Source organism: Harpia harpyja, chromosome 1 (assembly GCF_026419915.1).
Source record: "Harpia harpyja isolate bHarHar1 chromosome 1, bHarHar1 primary haplotype, whole genome shotgun sequence".
NCBI classification, from domain to species: Eukaryota; Metazoa; Chordata; class Aves; order Accipitriformes; family Accipitridae; genus Harpia; species Harpia harpyja.
In genome coordinates, this window is record NC_068940.1 from 84,025,437 (window position 1) to 84,042,069 (window position 16,633).

General features: G+C 41.2%; 1 protein-coding gene across 3 annotated transcripts; it reads right to left on the reverse strand.

Moving 5' to 3' along the window:
• Positions 1-1,984: 1,984 nt before the first annotated feature.
• Positions 1,985-15,833, reverse strand: GTPBP10 (GTP binding protein 10). Of its 3 annotated transcripts, none has more exons than XM_052802661.1 (10): positions 15,387-15,833; positions 14,604-14,797; positions 14,419-14,510; positions 13,149-13,293; positions 10,430-10,503; positions 9,469-9,521; positions 5,536-5,643; positions 4,932-5,009; positions 3,849-3,972; positions 1,985-3,094 (listed from the first exon to the last, which is right to left on the reverse strand). In XM_052802661.1, exons 1-10 carry the CDS (start codon positions 15,816-15,818, stop codon positions 2,874-2,876), a joined length of 1,521 nt encoding a protein of 506 aa, XP_052658621.1. In that variant the 5' UTR covers positions 15,819-15,833; the 3' UTR covers positions 1,985-2,873. The 3 variants fall into 3 exon arrangements, with proteins under 3 accessions (XP_052658621.1, XP_052658639.1, XP_052658630.1); XM_052802679.1 differs by lacking the exon at positions 15,387-15,833 and adding an exon at positions 14,896-15,049; XM_052802670.1 differs by lacking the exon at positions 5,536-5,643.
• Between the last annotated feature and the right edge of the window lie 800 nt (positions 15,834-16,633).

Sequence of the window (16,633 nt, forward strand, 5' to 3'; positions counted from 1 at the left end):
TTAGCTGCTGGCCTGGGTCAACCCCACAAGAAGTGCAAAGGCCAGTGCTAGTCCTGCAAGCTACAGCTCTTAAGACTGGCTCAGTGTTGCACTTAACGCATTATCCGTTCATTGCTGAAGTTTCTGTAACTCTCCATACACAGCTGAAATAAAGGCAAGCTGGGTCTTGTTTCAAACTCCCCCCCCCATATACGTGTGAAATTAAGACCAGTGTTCAAGAAGTCTAACAACAACAAAATGTTATTTTCAACAATGAAATAAATGGAGTATCAAAAACTGCTAACAGCCCATACTTAGCTTTGGTGAAAACGTTAGCCCCAAACACCATAAAATACGAAGAAAATCAGAATGAGAACCAATACTAATGATAAAAGAACTGCATTATGAGAAATCATACCTTTCTTCCCAGTGACTGCTTTAACAAAATTTAGAGAAGCAGGGTTTGGTTAAGTATACTTCCAAAACAAAACAAGATCAAGTTGAGAAGCCTTTGATGTATTCAGTCTTATTTTGCTTTGCAATCAATTTCATAGAATCATAGAATCATTTAGGTTGGAAAAGACCTTCAAGATCATCGAGTCCAACCATCAACCATGCCCACTAAACCATGTCCTGAAGTACCCCGTCTACTCGCTTTTTGAATACCTCCAGGGATGGTGACTCAACCACTTCCCTGGGCAGCCTATTCCAATGTTTGACAACCCTCTCAGTAAAAAAATTTTTCCTAATATCCAACCTAAATCTCCCTTGCCTCAACTTGAGGCCATTTCCTCTCATCCTATCTCCAGCCACCTGACAGAAGAGACCAACACCCACCCCACTACAACCCCCCTTCAGGTAGTCGTAGAGAGCTGTAAGGTCTCCCCTCAGCCTCCTCTTCTCTAGACTAAACAGCCCCAGTTCCCTCAGCTGCTCCTCATAAGACTTGTGCTCCAGGCCCCTCACCAACTTGGTTGCCCTTCTCTGGACACGCTCCAGCAGCTCTATGTCTTTCCTGTAGTGAGGGGCCCAAAACTGAACACAGTACTCAAGGTGCGGCCTCACCAGTGCTGAGTACAGGGGGACGATCACTTCCCTGCTCCTGCCGGCCACACTTTCTGATACAGGCCAGGATGCCGTTGGCCTTCTTGGCCACCTGGGCACACTGCTGGCTCATATTCAGCCGGCTGTCAACCAGCACGCCCAGGTCTTTCTCTGCTGGGCAGCTTTCCAGCCACTCTTCCCCAAGCCTGTAGCGCTGCATGGGGTTGCTGTGACCGAAGTGCAGGACCCGGCACTTGGCCTTGTTGAACTTCATATGATTGGCCTCAGCCCATCGATCCAGCCTGTTCAGATCTCTCTGTAGAGCCTCCCTACCCTCAAGCAGATCGACCCTGTCTCCCAACTTGGTGTCATCTACAAACTTGCTGAGGGTGCACTCAATCCCCTCATCCAAATCATTGATAAAGATATTAAACAGAACAGGGCCCAACACTGAGCCCTGGGGAACACCACTTGTGACCCGCCGCCAGCTGGATTTCACCCCATTCACCACAACCCTCTGGGCTCGTCCATCCAGCCAGTTTTTCACCCAGTGAAGAGTACACTTATCCAACCCATGAGACACCAGTTTCTCAAGGAGTATGCCGTGAGAGACAGTGTCAAAGGCCTTGCTGAAGTCCAGGTAGATAACATCCACAGCCTTTCCCTCATCCAGTAGGCGGGTCACCTGGTCATGGAAGGAGATCAGGTTGGTCAAGCAGGACCTGCCTTTCATGAACCCAGGCTGGCTGGGCCTGATCCCCTGGTTGTCCTGCCCATGCTATGCGAGCGCACTCAAGACAAACCGTTCCATAATCTTTCCCGGTACTGAGGTCAGGCTGACAGGCCTGTAGTTCCCTGGATCCTCCCTCCGACCCTTCCTGTAAATGGGAGTCACACTGGCAAGCCTCCAGTCCTCTGGGACCTCCCCTGTTGACCAGGATCGCTGATAGATGATAGAGAGTGGCTTGGCAAGGACCTCTGCCAGTTTAATTGTTTTGAAGTAGAAAACACCCTGTACAATAAAGGAATTCCAATTTTTTTTAAAAAGTAAAATATCTAAGTATACCTGCTTGTAATACAAAAACTGGAACACTAACTATTCTGAAAAATGCATAGCTCTGTTGAAAAGCAATCATCATTTTCTTCACCAAGAAGTTACATATACCCACAACTCCATAAAAGGAGGGAATCCCAAATTAAGTTGGGGAATTTGGAATCAGGATTTATATGATCAAGAGGACTACAGTAGGCAACAGCAGGTGTGGAAAAAAAAAAACCAAACCCCAACATTACACATCAGCCTTGCTTTTTTGTGCTCCTACAAGTCACTTCCTTGCTGCCATTTATTTGTGTTTTCCTTTAAATCTTTAAAAACAACAAAACCCCCACAATCCGATGCCTGTCAAAAGTAGCAGAACTGGTTCACCTTAGAAGCGCTAGACCCTGGAAAATGGCTCCATCAGAAATTTCCCTTGGTGTTTCTGATGCTCATGGCAGAAGGTGTAGAGTGGTTGAACTTGCTCCTTTGCTACCTGTGCAGGTTATATTCCTTCCATTCATCTCACTTGGCAAAAAATATTCCAGGGATCATCAGTTGTTAAGCAGTGCTCCGAGTTGCACATGCTGTGGTCTTTACTCTGTTGAGTCGGTAGCTAACATCAATCAGAAAAACCCGTTCTTTTCCCCACTGTGCTCTACCCAAGTGCCAAAAGAAATTGAGACAATGGTGGGGCAAGCAGAGAACTGGGAAGTGGTGGTAGAGGGAACAAAAATTAAATGGAAGGTCTGCATAGCAATGGGTTCATGTACATACTAAAAATACTAAAATGCGTTGGATCCAGCCAAGAATGCTAGCTTCTATTCACTTGTCCTTCTTCTGAAGTTTGTAAAAGTAGTAGTTTCTTTTTCCGATATTCTTCATTCTCCTGATCTGCTTCCTCATCTATAGATTTTCTTATACGTGCTTTTAGTTCCTCGATTCCTTCTCCAGTATATGTAGATATAGGAATTATATCTTTGAATTCAAGTGTGTTTGCAGGAATCATTTCTTCCTGTAGTAAGTGTAAGAAGTCTGAAAAATCATATTGAAAGAGTTAGTTCACTCCCCAAATATTGTATCACTACAAAGCCCATAAAATCCCATTAAATTTAGAAAACAAACTGTAATAAATTACAGTAATAAACATAACTGCAATTAATATCTAAGTATTATTTGCCTAATTAATCTTTATAGCTAAAGTCTCAGAAAACAAGCACTAACATAGCAGTTATACCATGCCTGCACTCTTATGAGAAGATTCTATACTCTTCCTTTAAGATGAGTACAAAGAAATCCCAAGCTACAGAATATGGGAGATAGATATTTTTAAGCCTTCCTGGTTCTTATACTCTCCAGGAAATAGGAGGAAATTCACCCCAATGTAATAGCAAAATTGAAGTAAACCTACATAGGCCTGTCTAGAATTTTCATGTGTTTTGGCCCAAGTCACATGATAAATTGTATATACATCAGTGTCTGTAAGGGGACCTTCAATGGAGGTTACCGTTATCTGAGATACCTAGACTGGAAATTTACTCTCCCTTATCATAGTTGGGAAAGATCTAGGATCTCTGTATTTTATTAAAATACTTCCCCAGCAGTGAAGCCAGCACTACATATGCATATAAACAGAGCTCTAAATGCAGGAAGTGGTTTTAAAACATATGTTCAAATAATAAATTTAATAGCTGACTTCAGTTTCAAACAACTCCTTGCCAATGCAGAGTTACCCCGATGAAATCTTATTACTACTTTTGTCAAAGCTAATTGTTGAAAGTTAATTTACCTTGAGGATTCTGTAGCTGTTTCATAAGTTCACCCAAGTTATCCTTTGCACAAGGCAAATCCATTTTATTAATGGCAAGAAGTGCAGACTTTGTTAGAAGTTCCTCTTTGTACAGCTCCAGTTCCTTAAAAGACAAGTAAATTTGCCTTAGTAAGTATCTGTAGTTTAACAAGTGCTACTTCAGTATTACATCTCCTCTCTCATTTGTTTAATTGCTTAAATAGTCTTTAATGCCTAGGCAGCTGTGAGATTTACTCAGGTGCTCCAGGTTGATGTATTAAAGCTGTCTGACAGAAGAAAATAATGTTCAGTGATTTTTTATTCAAACACAGCTATTTCAGGTAAACAGACTGGCCAATTCTGAAACAGCCCCCTATAAAAAGAATGACAGTTTTGGTTTTGTTTTTCTGATATCCACAAACACAAAATCAATTTCAGAAAAAGTTCAGATCTATAAAACATACAAGAAAATTCTTTGGAGAGTTTTCTGATTCTTAAGCATTGACTATGGTCAATATCAGAAATAAAATCACAACCACGAATCAGCTAAAAATAAACAGCAATAACTGAAATTCAGAAGATTCATCATCTTCAGTTGTATAGCTAGAGAAAGAACAGCTGCTAAACTTGAAATTACATAAAATGTATTATTTTAATCAGAAGCAATGGTAAGAGATGGAAACACTGAGTGTCTGCATAGCTGGGCCCTGATGTCTCATCTCCTTTAGGCTATGCAGTAAGGGCATCAAGGCAAGGGTTTAACTATACCCATTTCTACTTCCTAAAAGACTACGAGACTGGGGAACTGAAAATGATGTGTCTTTTCACCTTTGCTTGACTGTAAGAAATATCCCATATGCTGCACAGATTACTGAAGGAACAGTTGTGCCCAACATAAAATAGAGCAGTTTGTCCTGGAGAGTTAAAAATAAAGATTTAATCATTTCCAAGAATCCTAAGCTTGTTAACCAGCCTTATAAATCCAGAAGACACACTAACATTTGAAAGTTCTTGATCAAAACTGAGCCTCTTTCTTGGCTCAACGCATAACTACAACTGTCAATTATGAAGGCGAGAAGTTACCTTTGTCAGAAGCAATATAGTTTCAAAGGCTGTTCTGAACCGAGTCTTAATAGACAGTTGAAACCCAGAAATATCAACCTGAAAAAGTTACACAAAAACAAGCTTTATGGCATTAAATTATGTTACAGTATCAAGGTATTCTCCATCAACTACTTTGCAGTAAAATGTCCATGTACATGCCCTCATTCCTGGCCAAGTAACAGAGGTCAACTATACACCAAAGTAACACCATAGACACTGGAAGCACAAACTGGTTGGTTCTGATATAGTGTTTCTCAAAGGTCTGATTTTTAAACCTCTTTTTTAAGGGGATCTCACAGAAAAAAAGAAAGAAAAAAATAATCACCCCATGCTTTAATTATGCTTGGAACACTTCACTGCTCTAAGTTAATTGGCAAATTTTAATGATAAATTCTATTTAAGGATTTAATTTATCATCAGTCATTTGAGCATTCTGTTCTGAAAACAGTATTACAGCTATATTTATCATAAATCATACAAATTACAAACGATTTCCTAAATTCCAACTACCCTGCAATTAAGATGCATTTTATTTACTGCACTGCCATTGATTTCAATAAGCTATAAATTTTATTTAACTTACAACTAAGAGAAGCTGTTTGGTTCTTTCTACATGTTTGAGAAATTTGTGGCCCATCCCTTTGTTTGCATGTGCACCTTCAATCAGTCCTGGGAGATCAGCTACTGAAATCTAGGAAAACAAAAGTTTCAAACAAAAGATTTCCAATAAGCAGAAATGGTCATTTTAAACACCTGTTATCATTTTATATAAACAAAAGAACCCAGTGTCATGGTTTAACTCCAGCCAACAACAAAGCACCATGCAGCTGCTTGCTCACTCCTCCCCACTCCCAGTGGGATGGGGGAGAGAATCAAAAAAAAAAAAAAAGTAAAACTCATGGGTTGAGATAAGAACAGTTTAATAACTACAGCAAAATAAAAGATAATAATAACAATAATAATAAAATATAATAATAATAGTAATGAAAAGGAATATAACAAAAGAAAAAGAGAAATAAACCCCAAGAAAAGACAAGTGATGTACAATGCTATGGCTCACCATCCACTGATCGATGCCTGAGCAGTGATCTGCCCCTCCCAGTCAACTCCCCCCTTTTATATACTGAACATGATGTTCTATGGTATGGAGTATCCCTTTGGCTAGTTTGGGTCAGCTGTCCTGGCCATGCTCCCTCCCAGCTTCTTGTACACCTGCTTGCTGGCACAGCATGGGAAACTGAAAAATCCTTAACTTAGGATAAGCGCTACGTAGCAACAACTAAAACATCAATGTGTTATCAACATTATTCTCACACTAAATTAAAAACACAGCACTGTACCAGCTAATAAGAAGAAAATTAACTCTATCCCAGCCAAAACCAGGAATGTCAGGAGTTTCTGTTTTGAGAGACTTTTACAACTATGTGTATTCCTTGGAATTGTGCGTGGGATCAGTTCTCCAGCAGTATGCATTGGCTGTTTCTATACATTTAGAATCTACTATCAGAAGCAGATTTAAACAAAATGCTACTATTACACAGACATTGTGCTCCTCATGTCCCCCCATCTGTTTATTTATAGCTGTCTGCAAAGTAGAAAATAGAGGGTAATAATACCTCGGCAGAGATCTTGCAAAATTTACCTATTACCTGAGAATAAAACAGACTCTGAAAGGCAAGAAGATTAGGCTATCATGTTTGCACAGAATTCAAACTGTCACTGGAAAAGAAAATAAAGTCTGTTCCTTGTGGCTACAGAGCATCACCATTCCAAATGCAAACTCACTTAACATTGTTCCCCTGAGTGTGAGAAGCTCCAAGAATTTCTCTTCTGCTCTTCAACTGAAATGAGATTTTGATTAGTATATCAGCTTCCAACCAGAGCCCAGCAAAGACTGCCACAATGGAGAGGAATCTTGTAATTTTCTCTTCTGTTTGAGAGGGCCGTACACTGTTGTAAAGGAGAGCCGAGGCAGACCGAAAAAAAGCAGAATACTAAAACCTGCAAATATCTACTCAGTAGCTCACAGAAACCCAAGACAGATAGTGAAGCAAAGAAGAGCAAAAGTAGGGTCTTCAAATCTATCTAATACCCATTTAGACAGCAACCAGATTCAATTAAATCATGCTGAAAGCCAGCACACAATAAAATTTCCAGTGTGCTACCTGTTGCAGAAAGGGGCTTTCTGCTATGAGTGAGTTACACTCCCACACACGTGTCACCCTTTAAACTATTATGCATTTCCTGAATATTTGAAGCCTTGCTTCAGAATTGTCTATCTATAGAGACATGAGATACAGATGGATAAACCATAGGCTTGTAACTAGAAACAGGGAGAGAGGAACTAGAGTTAGAACAGAAACATCCACTTCCTGGTGTGATGTGTTTGGGTGCTGTAGTACCATCATCACCACCTTTTCCCTGAACTTTAGTTCTCTTTCAAAGAATATTTTTTAAGGAGCTCAAAGAAACTCATACTCTCTGAAAACAGCACTTGGTTCAGATATTCTGGTAGAAAATGTAAATGCTTCTGCTAGTTTTCATGATGTGGTACTAAGACCTGATGCCAGATTCATACTCAGATCCTCTACTTTCATGTCTTGTCTTTTCCAAGTAGTAATGACAGATGGCACCAGGTAACTTGTATGTATTTTCTTCTTTATAATGTACTAAGATAAAATAAGCAAATTGTTATGTATTTCCTTAAAAATGTTAATGTTCTGTAAGACAAAAAAAGATAATGAGCCAGTCTCCCTTGAGTGATACAGGACAGTCACCTCAATTACTGCTCTCAATTGCTTTCGTTGTTTTGTTTTTAGCAGTTGCAATACTGAGAGATGAAGTACTTCCTCTTACTCACACATGCTCACTGTGATCACAATCACTAGTTCCCTTGGTTTTAGAAAAGAGATATTTTGTCCATATAGTTCCTATATAGCACCCAACACTGTAGTGTAAAAACTATGAACTGCAGAAACAGCGAACAATAAGGGTCATTGGCTATGACATGAAACAGACTGCAGAAAAGAAAGCCAGGAGTGCAGGTAGTTCTCCTGCTGGAGAAAGATATGCCAGTAAGAGCAAGAGGTCCTGATTTATGGCAGGCAGGTAGTTTTTTTAAAAGGCTATAAACAGTCCTGTTATTTGCAGCAGAGTTTTCTAGGATAAGTTACCCTAAACTAGCAGATAAAATGAATATACAAAAAATTTCCCTTAGATGTGTGCATCTCTACAGGGAACCTGACAAACTAGACTTACTTCCTTTAATACGCAGTTTTGTTAAAGGTTGTTAAATGAAGGTTTCAAGCATCAGCTACTGAATCCCCCCAAGATTATTGCTTCTGAAAGTGAAAAGAGCAGTTTTCTGTCTTCTCACATCTGAGAGGTATGCTTTTCTGGTTAACTCATCTGAAATCCTTTTAGGCATTTGCCTTTTATCTTGGAAGTGATGAGTCTAGTACTGCATGTATCATACACTTAAAAACCAGATAAAAGCACATCAAAGAAGATTCAAGCTTGAGGAATCAAAATGTTTGCTCTATCCTTACATGAACTTGGGGTCCAAAATCTATTAGTAAGAGCCTCATTTAGCATTGGTTTTCCCCCCAGTGGATACTGTAGAAAGGATTCCAGGCACCACGCAATCATCTGACAACTTTACCTGAAGAAGCTGGGTGGAATTGGGTTCACAAAAATTAAGCTGGTAGGGCAGTAGCTCTACCAGTTCTCCACAGCTACAGCCTACCACAAAAGGAACTGGACCCAGGTACCCCACCTCTCAGTTAGTGCACTATCCTGGCTGTTCAGGCAATCACTATCGCTTCATACTATGCAAGTTTTTTGTTAAAAAAACCCCCCAAAACAAACACCACAAAAAACAAACCACAAAAGGAAGTCAGAGCAGCCAACCTAGAAAGCTAAAACAGTAAGGTATGGTAACTGGGTTATATTCGCTAAATTCCCTGTCATTTGCTACTGCAGATCTGCAGCTATTGGACAAATTTGCCCCTGTTTAAAATCCATTCTGGAAATGACTCATTCATTCCGAAGCTCTCTGTATAGCCGACTTGCAGAAAATTTGCCTCTTCTAAATAAAAATAACAGGTTAGTCTCTGAAATAATGATTTTTTTTAAAGTTCTAAACTTAACAAGAGTATACTAGGACACAGCAATCTCAATTCCACACAGGAGCTCACAACTCCAAGATTATAAAGCAGGATTAGAACCACAGAAAGGAGACAAGGAAAATGAGAAGCCATTTATTAAAGTGATTTGCTATCAGCTCAATGTCATGTTCCTGCATTTGGCTATAAAGCTCTCTTATGACTTTATAAAAATAGTACTTTTCCCACAACTTTCATTAAGTCCATGTAACTGCATTTTATATGTATACATTATAGATACACGTATGAAAAAACATACAAATTTCCTTTTTCTTTCTGAAATTATGTTAAGCAATGTAACTAACCATTATATACAACTTTAATGAGCAAGCAGAATGAACTTTCATACCCACCTGCTTATAATCTGCATACATGACCTTTCCTAGTTCAGGCTGTATTGTTGTAACTATGACAAGGGAAAAAAAGAGGAGGGGAAGAAAACAAAACTGTTCTTAACATTTTAAAAAAATATTAATGTTACAAAACATTTAAATGTTGCAGGACTTTCTCACTTCATATTTAAATGAAACAAATGTTCAGTAGCAGAAAAAAATAAGGCAAATGGGATGTTAAGAATTACTGGAAAAGGAATAAAGAAAAAGCAAAACAAGAGAGAACAAAATTAGACTACTCAAAAAAATAATGGTTCACCAAATCTTGGCACTGTGTGCAGTTCTGCTCCTGTCATCCCAAAAAGGGAATAGAGGACCTAGAGAAGTGTCAGACACAAAAAGGATTATCCAGACTATGGAAAAAGGCTGTAGAGAATCAGGAGTGGTGCAAGAAGGTCAGTAAGAATTATCAGTACCTGTGCTCTTGCTTTTTAATTAAAGCATGATCGGATGGCTAATCCTAATTTACTGACAGAAAACTAATAAAAATGGCATTTTTCAATGGACAGATTCAAACCCAAAATCTTACCCTGTTGCAAGAACAGGTGGTAGCTATTTCCAAAGCATAAAGATGTTTAAGCAAAGGAACTTGATGGTGCATATTCAGTAGACCGCACCATGGAGCGTCTCAGATGCAATAAAATGGGCTGAGACTGAAATAAATGTTAAATAGACCTGCATCAACAGGCTGAAGCACTATGAGGGTGTACACATGAAAAACTGAGGTGGTTAAAGGAACCGCACACTGAAAGAGCAAGTTCTCTCTTTGAAGTATTTCTTACAATTAAAAATCTGTGTAACGTATTTAGCAGGCAACATGGTTATCACCTATTCTTTATTATAAACCTGTAAAGCAAGTCAGAGAAAAGACTTCTTGCTCTCATGAAATATTACTGATCTAAAAATAAGATTATGAACTTACATGCATAATTTGCAATCTCAGGTTTGGCATGAGAAATCTTGCTTAACAAGGATGATTTTCCTGCATTTGGAAACCTAGAAGGAAAGTCAGGATTTATACAGTGAATAAACATATACGTGATTCCTGTATATTTTATTACTGAATACACTATATTACCTTAATCAAATTCAATGCTATCAACTAATTTCTGCAGACTCATTTACTCAGACTTTTTAAAAAAAAAAGGCAAAAAACCACACCAAAACCCAGATCATTATGATTTTTTTTTAAATCAAATTGGAATAATTTTTCTAAATCCAACAATGCTTCCCAAGGATGCAGGCAGGAGAGTTATGTAAATACATGCGTAACAGATTTAAGAGAAATCTTTCAAAGTCACTTGGATAGAAATACAGCATAAGCATACATGTCTACTTGAATTCAGTCTTCACATGCTATAGCTGATTTTGTAAATTACATGTACATTCTAAACACCTGTCATGCAAATACATCTTATCAGTGGGATTTACAGTCTTTTGGTATACAAATCACGGTTAATGAAACATTCTACAATTTAAATACCAATGATATCAATGCTACAGTTTAGCTAATGTAGCAAAGCATATGTAAACTGTACGTACATATATGTATGTGAGGGGAAGAGCGAAAGAGACTTTGCGTATATAGACACACACATGCACAGTTTGTGTATGTTTTTAAGGCAACGAAGTTGTATGAGGGATCCTGAAATTAGGACTAACCTGCTTTGTTACCAAGTAAACCAAAAAGAATACCAGTGAAGCCCTAGGAGCTGGCCTGTGCAGACCTGACTGTTGTAACGTTTTCCCTTTAGAAGGGATAGCTAAACCTGCATACTACAACAAAAATGTTCCTTAAGGGATATGGTAGCTTTTACAAAAGCTTCCTCACGTTTCCATTGAAATGGAAACCTAAATTAAAACTGAAATTATAACACATGCTTATTTTAAAGACTAATCTGAGCCATAAAAGACACAATAGCCTTAATTCATGTGAAACTTGAAGCTAATGCTGACATCAGACGATAGACTATAGTCCTTATTCATAGCACCTGCTCCATATGGGAGACCACACCAGACTTGTGTTCCAGTCAAATACACAAACAGTTATTCAGCATGTTACAGTGCGACAGTGATCGAAGAAAACTGTGCCTACGGGCAACTGAATATTGGTCACAAGATACAAAGGCACGTGTCACACAGAAAACCATATACTCTCCACTTGAATACATGGAGAAACATGACCTGTTAACAGGGACAACTCAAAAGAACATGAGCTAATGAAAATCAAGACTAGTATTACATTAAGGGGCTTTATAAAGGAGTTGTATACAGGGCTTTCTTAAAAAAAAGAAAGAGACATAATGACTCTTGTTATAACAGGAAAACTATTGAGAGTAGTTTTAATGCTCTCTGATGTTGAAAGGTGCCTTAAAGACATTCCGGAAAGTTACTCTGGTCATCTCCTCAAGTAAGTATTTTGTTTCCACTGAGGTACATTATGCTCTTTGAAGTTTAAATTGCAACCTACACTACACATCACAACCTGTACCCAAACCTGATGGGCCTTTCTCAAGTCTCTATGCTTTTTACCCGACCTAATAGCAAACCACTTGCAAATCTACTGAAGTAAAAATAACAAACACAAAGAGATCAAAGTACAACCACAAACTATCAGAGGCTGACTGATACTCTCAACAAGAAAATAATATGCTCCTCTAATTAACTGATGATTCTTTTTATCCATTTTAAAGGGAAAGTCAGCTAAAATACAAGCCAAAATGCAAGATTAAAGCAGCACTTGTGTCATAAAACTCCTATAGTTTCACACACCTTAAGAAGAAAAAAATTCTCTATCGTGTAATTACTGAAGACCACTTGAAAATTATATAACTTTAGATAAATCTGATATTAACAAAACTATTTCTAATAAGTAAAGAAAGAAAAATGTAGGTAGAAAACCATGCTGTCTTCAAGTTTCTATTCTTTAATGGCATATCCCAATTAGACTATTTCCACCTCAAACCCCTCGTCATTTTATGTTTCCTATGGTGTTTATTAATAAGGACCATGGGGGGGTAGTAGTTGCTGAGTAGACCAATACTTTCACAATTGCACGTTGTTGAAAGCTTTCTCCAAACAAAAATAGATTTATCTGCATTGTTATAAAGCAGCGCCATTGAAAAGCACCAGAGCAAAAGAAATGCAAGTCCTACTGTTCCAGTTTGTAACTACTTCCTTCCAACACTCCAAGCTGTTTATTTGGGAGAGTAGGCTACGTAGCCTTTGAAACTCTTTTTAAAACTACTACTGAAAGGATCCACTTGTGCCAGTACCATGAAGTCAAAGATGCAATATGGATAGAGTTCTTGGCTCTGTTTTGCACCTCCTACTCACTTCATAAATATTAGCTAATAGTATTTTGATAATCACTGCAATTGCTAAATTCAATTATATCAGTATTTATATATTACCCCAATTCATGAAACTCTTCACACACAAAAGCATAACCAATACTTTCCAAATTTTAAAATTAATTTTAATAGGTTTAAACTCTATCTGATTTGCAAACCACAAGTCATTTAAGAAGCAATGCAAATGTACAGGAACGCTCATCCTCCAAACTCTCAAATTTCTTTGAAATCCCACTTGAAATTTACTACTTTGTTTTCTAATGTCAGTTCTCAAACTACAGTACTTACCCAACTAAGCCAACATCTGCTATAAGTTTCAAGTCAAGACGAACAATCCGCCTCTGACCTTTGCAAGGCATGAAGTTCGTGGCCAAAGAGCCTCCAAGACCTCCGCGAGCTGCTAGGAGTCTCTCTCCTGCTGCATTAAGCTCTCCTGAAAATAAATTCACTAGTGAAAAGGCACAATCCCCTGCAGTAGTTCAGTTGTGCTTTTCCACTTAAATCTATCTTCAGTGAAAAGAGAATTTTCTGTACGCTTTCTTACAAGAGCTGTGCACTCAGGGTCATGGTATTGTTCCTTCTTCAGAAACAAATGAGTGCAATCACACCTCAGTATTCCCCTCTGTCATACAGCTAGTTACTTCAAGAAAAGTGCTAAATACAGGCAGGCGAAGTGTGGCCAAAATGGTAGTTCTGAAGCCTCCAATACCTGAATTCAAGAATGCATGAAAAAATTTGCATTGATAGAGATGGGACTACAGCAAACTCTTCAGATGTTCCGTATTTTTTCATTAAGATGCAGGCTATAATCTCTCCCTTAGGGTTACAATGTTAGAATAATTTAAAAAAAAAAAAAAAGGCACAACATTTCAATATATAATTCAAGGATACCTTTAGACACTGACATGCCTACCTCATTAACAGTCCTTGCCATACATCCAACTTTGTTAGACATCCAAATCAGAGTCATTTGTGAATTTAGTTTGAACTCTGAACAGTGTGAGAAGAAAAACTCTGAGAAACTGCAAAGGAACCATTGAGAGCTATTCCAAGAGCACTGTATCGAAAGCAATCTTCCCGGTTACTACCAAGCACCACTCTTTAAAAAAAGAGTAAAAAAAAAGATAAGTATTTTAGATAACCTGAAATGTTGACACTCAGCAAGGATCTTCATCTTTTAAGCAGTGTCATAATTCAGTAAAGTTATAGGGACACTTACCTGAGTTTATGGACACATAATTTATGTAAAGGTCATTAATGATTCTGCAGAGGATCAGTATGGCTTCCACCCTTTAGCACTTGTTCGCAAGAGCAGTTTTCCTTCTGCTGCATATAGTGATACAAACTGACTACTGCTCAATTCTGGAAGGGGTCCCTGCTTTTTCAACAATTTCTGCAGTGTATTTTTTGTCAACTCTTTGTCCCAGCAAAGGAAAACACACACATATTTTGGGAGACATGTAACCTCAAAACATCCTAGTGTTAGAAGTCTGCTAGATGCTATCAAGAAATACGACAGTATCTACTATATACATTAAACCAAAGCAAAAGTTCTTACCAATCTGCTTGCCATCATCACAAAGAACTGAAATTCCCACAGGCACGTGCACTTCACAATCTTTTCCTTTTTCACCTTTTAGTGCTTTAACACTGGGAGAAATTAAACCAGGCTTAGTAACTTAACCTGACATTTAGCTTTCTGGAAAAGATGTATATAACAACTTTCATCGAACAGATTCATACCTGCTGTTGGCTCCTGTTCCAGCTAGAAATCGCTTCTGGGGATATCTGTCCCTTATGGTCTTTAAGGTAGTTCTTTCTTGGGCGACGAACCAGACATCACCACCTCGCCCTCCTTCCCCACCTAGACGAGGATAACCCATTCCACCAGTTCCTCCTCTCACATAGAGCCGTAAATCATCTATGAAGTTGCCATACTAATAAAACAACAAGTTTCACATCAGTATTACATTCTGTTTGTATTTCATTTTGTAGTCGTTAGAAACAACGTGGCTAAAACTGCTTGAACTTTTACCTGATGGCAACAATGAGCGTTCAGAAAACAGACACGCAACCCTCCGAGATACTTTTCTAACATGAGAAACGTTTGACGTCTCCTCCCCGGCACGCCCGCCCGGCCTGCAGAACCCCGGGCAGAGGGACGGGACGGGGCGAGGCTCTGCCCCTGCCCCGGGCCCCGGCGCCCACGGAGACAGGCCTGCCACGGCCGCGGTGCCTCGCCGCGCACCCCGCCCGGCCCTGCAGCTCTGTCCCGGCACGTACAGGCCTCCTGCCAGGAGGCCGCTTCGCTGCGACGGTGCCTGGGGACTGCAGGCAGCGAAGCGCGGGGGCCCCGGCGGGCCGCGGGTCAGCCCTGGGGAAGGCAGCGCCGCGCCGGCCCGGCCCGGGGCCGGGAGCGGGGCCGCGGCTCTTCGCCAGCCCTTCCCGCCGCCCGAGCCCTGCCTGCCCCGAGGCTGCCCGCACGCAGGGCCCGTCCCCACCGCTCCCCGGGCCGGGCGTACTGACCTTCCGCAGCACCGCCCCTCCGCACCGCACCATGGTGGTGGCAGCAGCCGCCGCCACTGCCGCCCGGGCCCGGCCTGCGGCGGCGGTGGAAGGGGCGGGAGCAGCGGGCCCTGAAGCGCAGGGTGGGCGGACCCAGGCCCCAGGGGGCTGTGTGGAGAGGAGAGGGCAAGAGGGCGGTCGGGGCCAGCGCCTAGGCTCCGGGCGTCTGGCTGCCGGCCGGGGGAGCGCGGAGGGAAGCGAGCAAGCCCTCCAACTCCCCCCCTTGCCGGCGGCCGCTATGGCAGGCGAGGCGGGCCGGTGCCCCGCGCAGGTGCGCAGGCGCCGGCCTTCCCGCCCTCGGCCGCGCGCGGTTGCGGCGGCCGCTCGCCGTCCTCCCGCCGCGGCCTGGCGAGGCCGTTCCCGCCGGGCCGGTCCCCGCGGAGCCGCCGTCATTGCAGGGGACAGGCCTTGTTTGCTGCAACGTGTCAGCTCCTCGCTCCAGTCCGCCCTGGCCCCCGAAGCATCTCACGCCGAGGTGCGGGCAGGGACGCCTGAGGGGAGAGCCGGGCCCCAGCTGCCGGAGCTGCGAGGTTTCGGGCAGGATCCGCCATCTCCAGCAGCGTGTTCTCCCTGGAAGCTGTGTGCCGATTAGATAGGGCATCTACTGTTGGCTTTGCCCATGCAGTTGTGTAATGAACTGGTTAACTTTGTTCATGAAATCGCATGTGGGGGTAGAGACATTCCTCGCTTATCTAAAACCACAGTATCCAGTTAAGTACCGATGATTAACGAAAGACGGTCCACCTAACAAACATAACGGCACAAACGCACACACAATACAGAAGATACCAGCCGCCACCTGAAGACAGATTACGACCACCTAGCAACTGACGGCACAAACGCACACACAATGCAGAAGATACCAGCCGTCACGTAGACAGAAACTAGAAACTGTATAAATAAAGGGACTCTTCCCCATTTTCGGTGCGAGCCTTTGGCGGAGCACTGTCTCCCCGGCCGCCCAGCGCTGTTTTGCTCTCTTATCGCTTGCTAATAAATTCGATCTTGTCATTTAATACAAATTGGCTCCTCCAATTTGTCACAAGCGTCTATAACAGTTGGACCCTCTGAAGCTTGTTGGTTGTATTGCTAACGCGCTCTCCCTCAAGAAAGTGGAACCTGACCTTTCAACGGTACTGATTTTCAGGGCAAGGATGCCCCTGTTGAAAGTACCTGGCTTTAATAAGGCTTATGGTGCTTTGTATTTC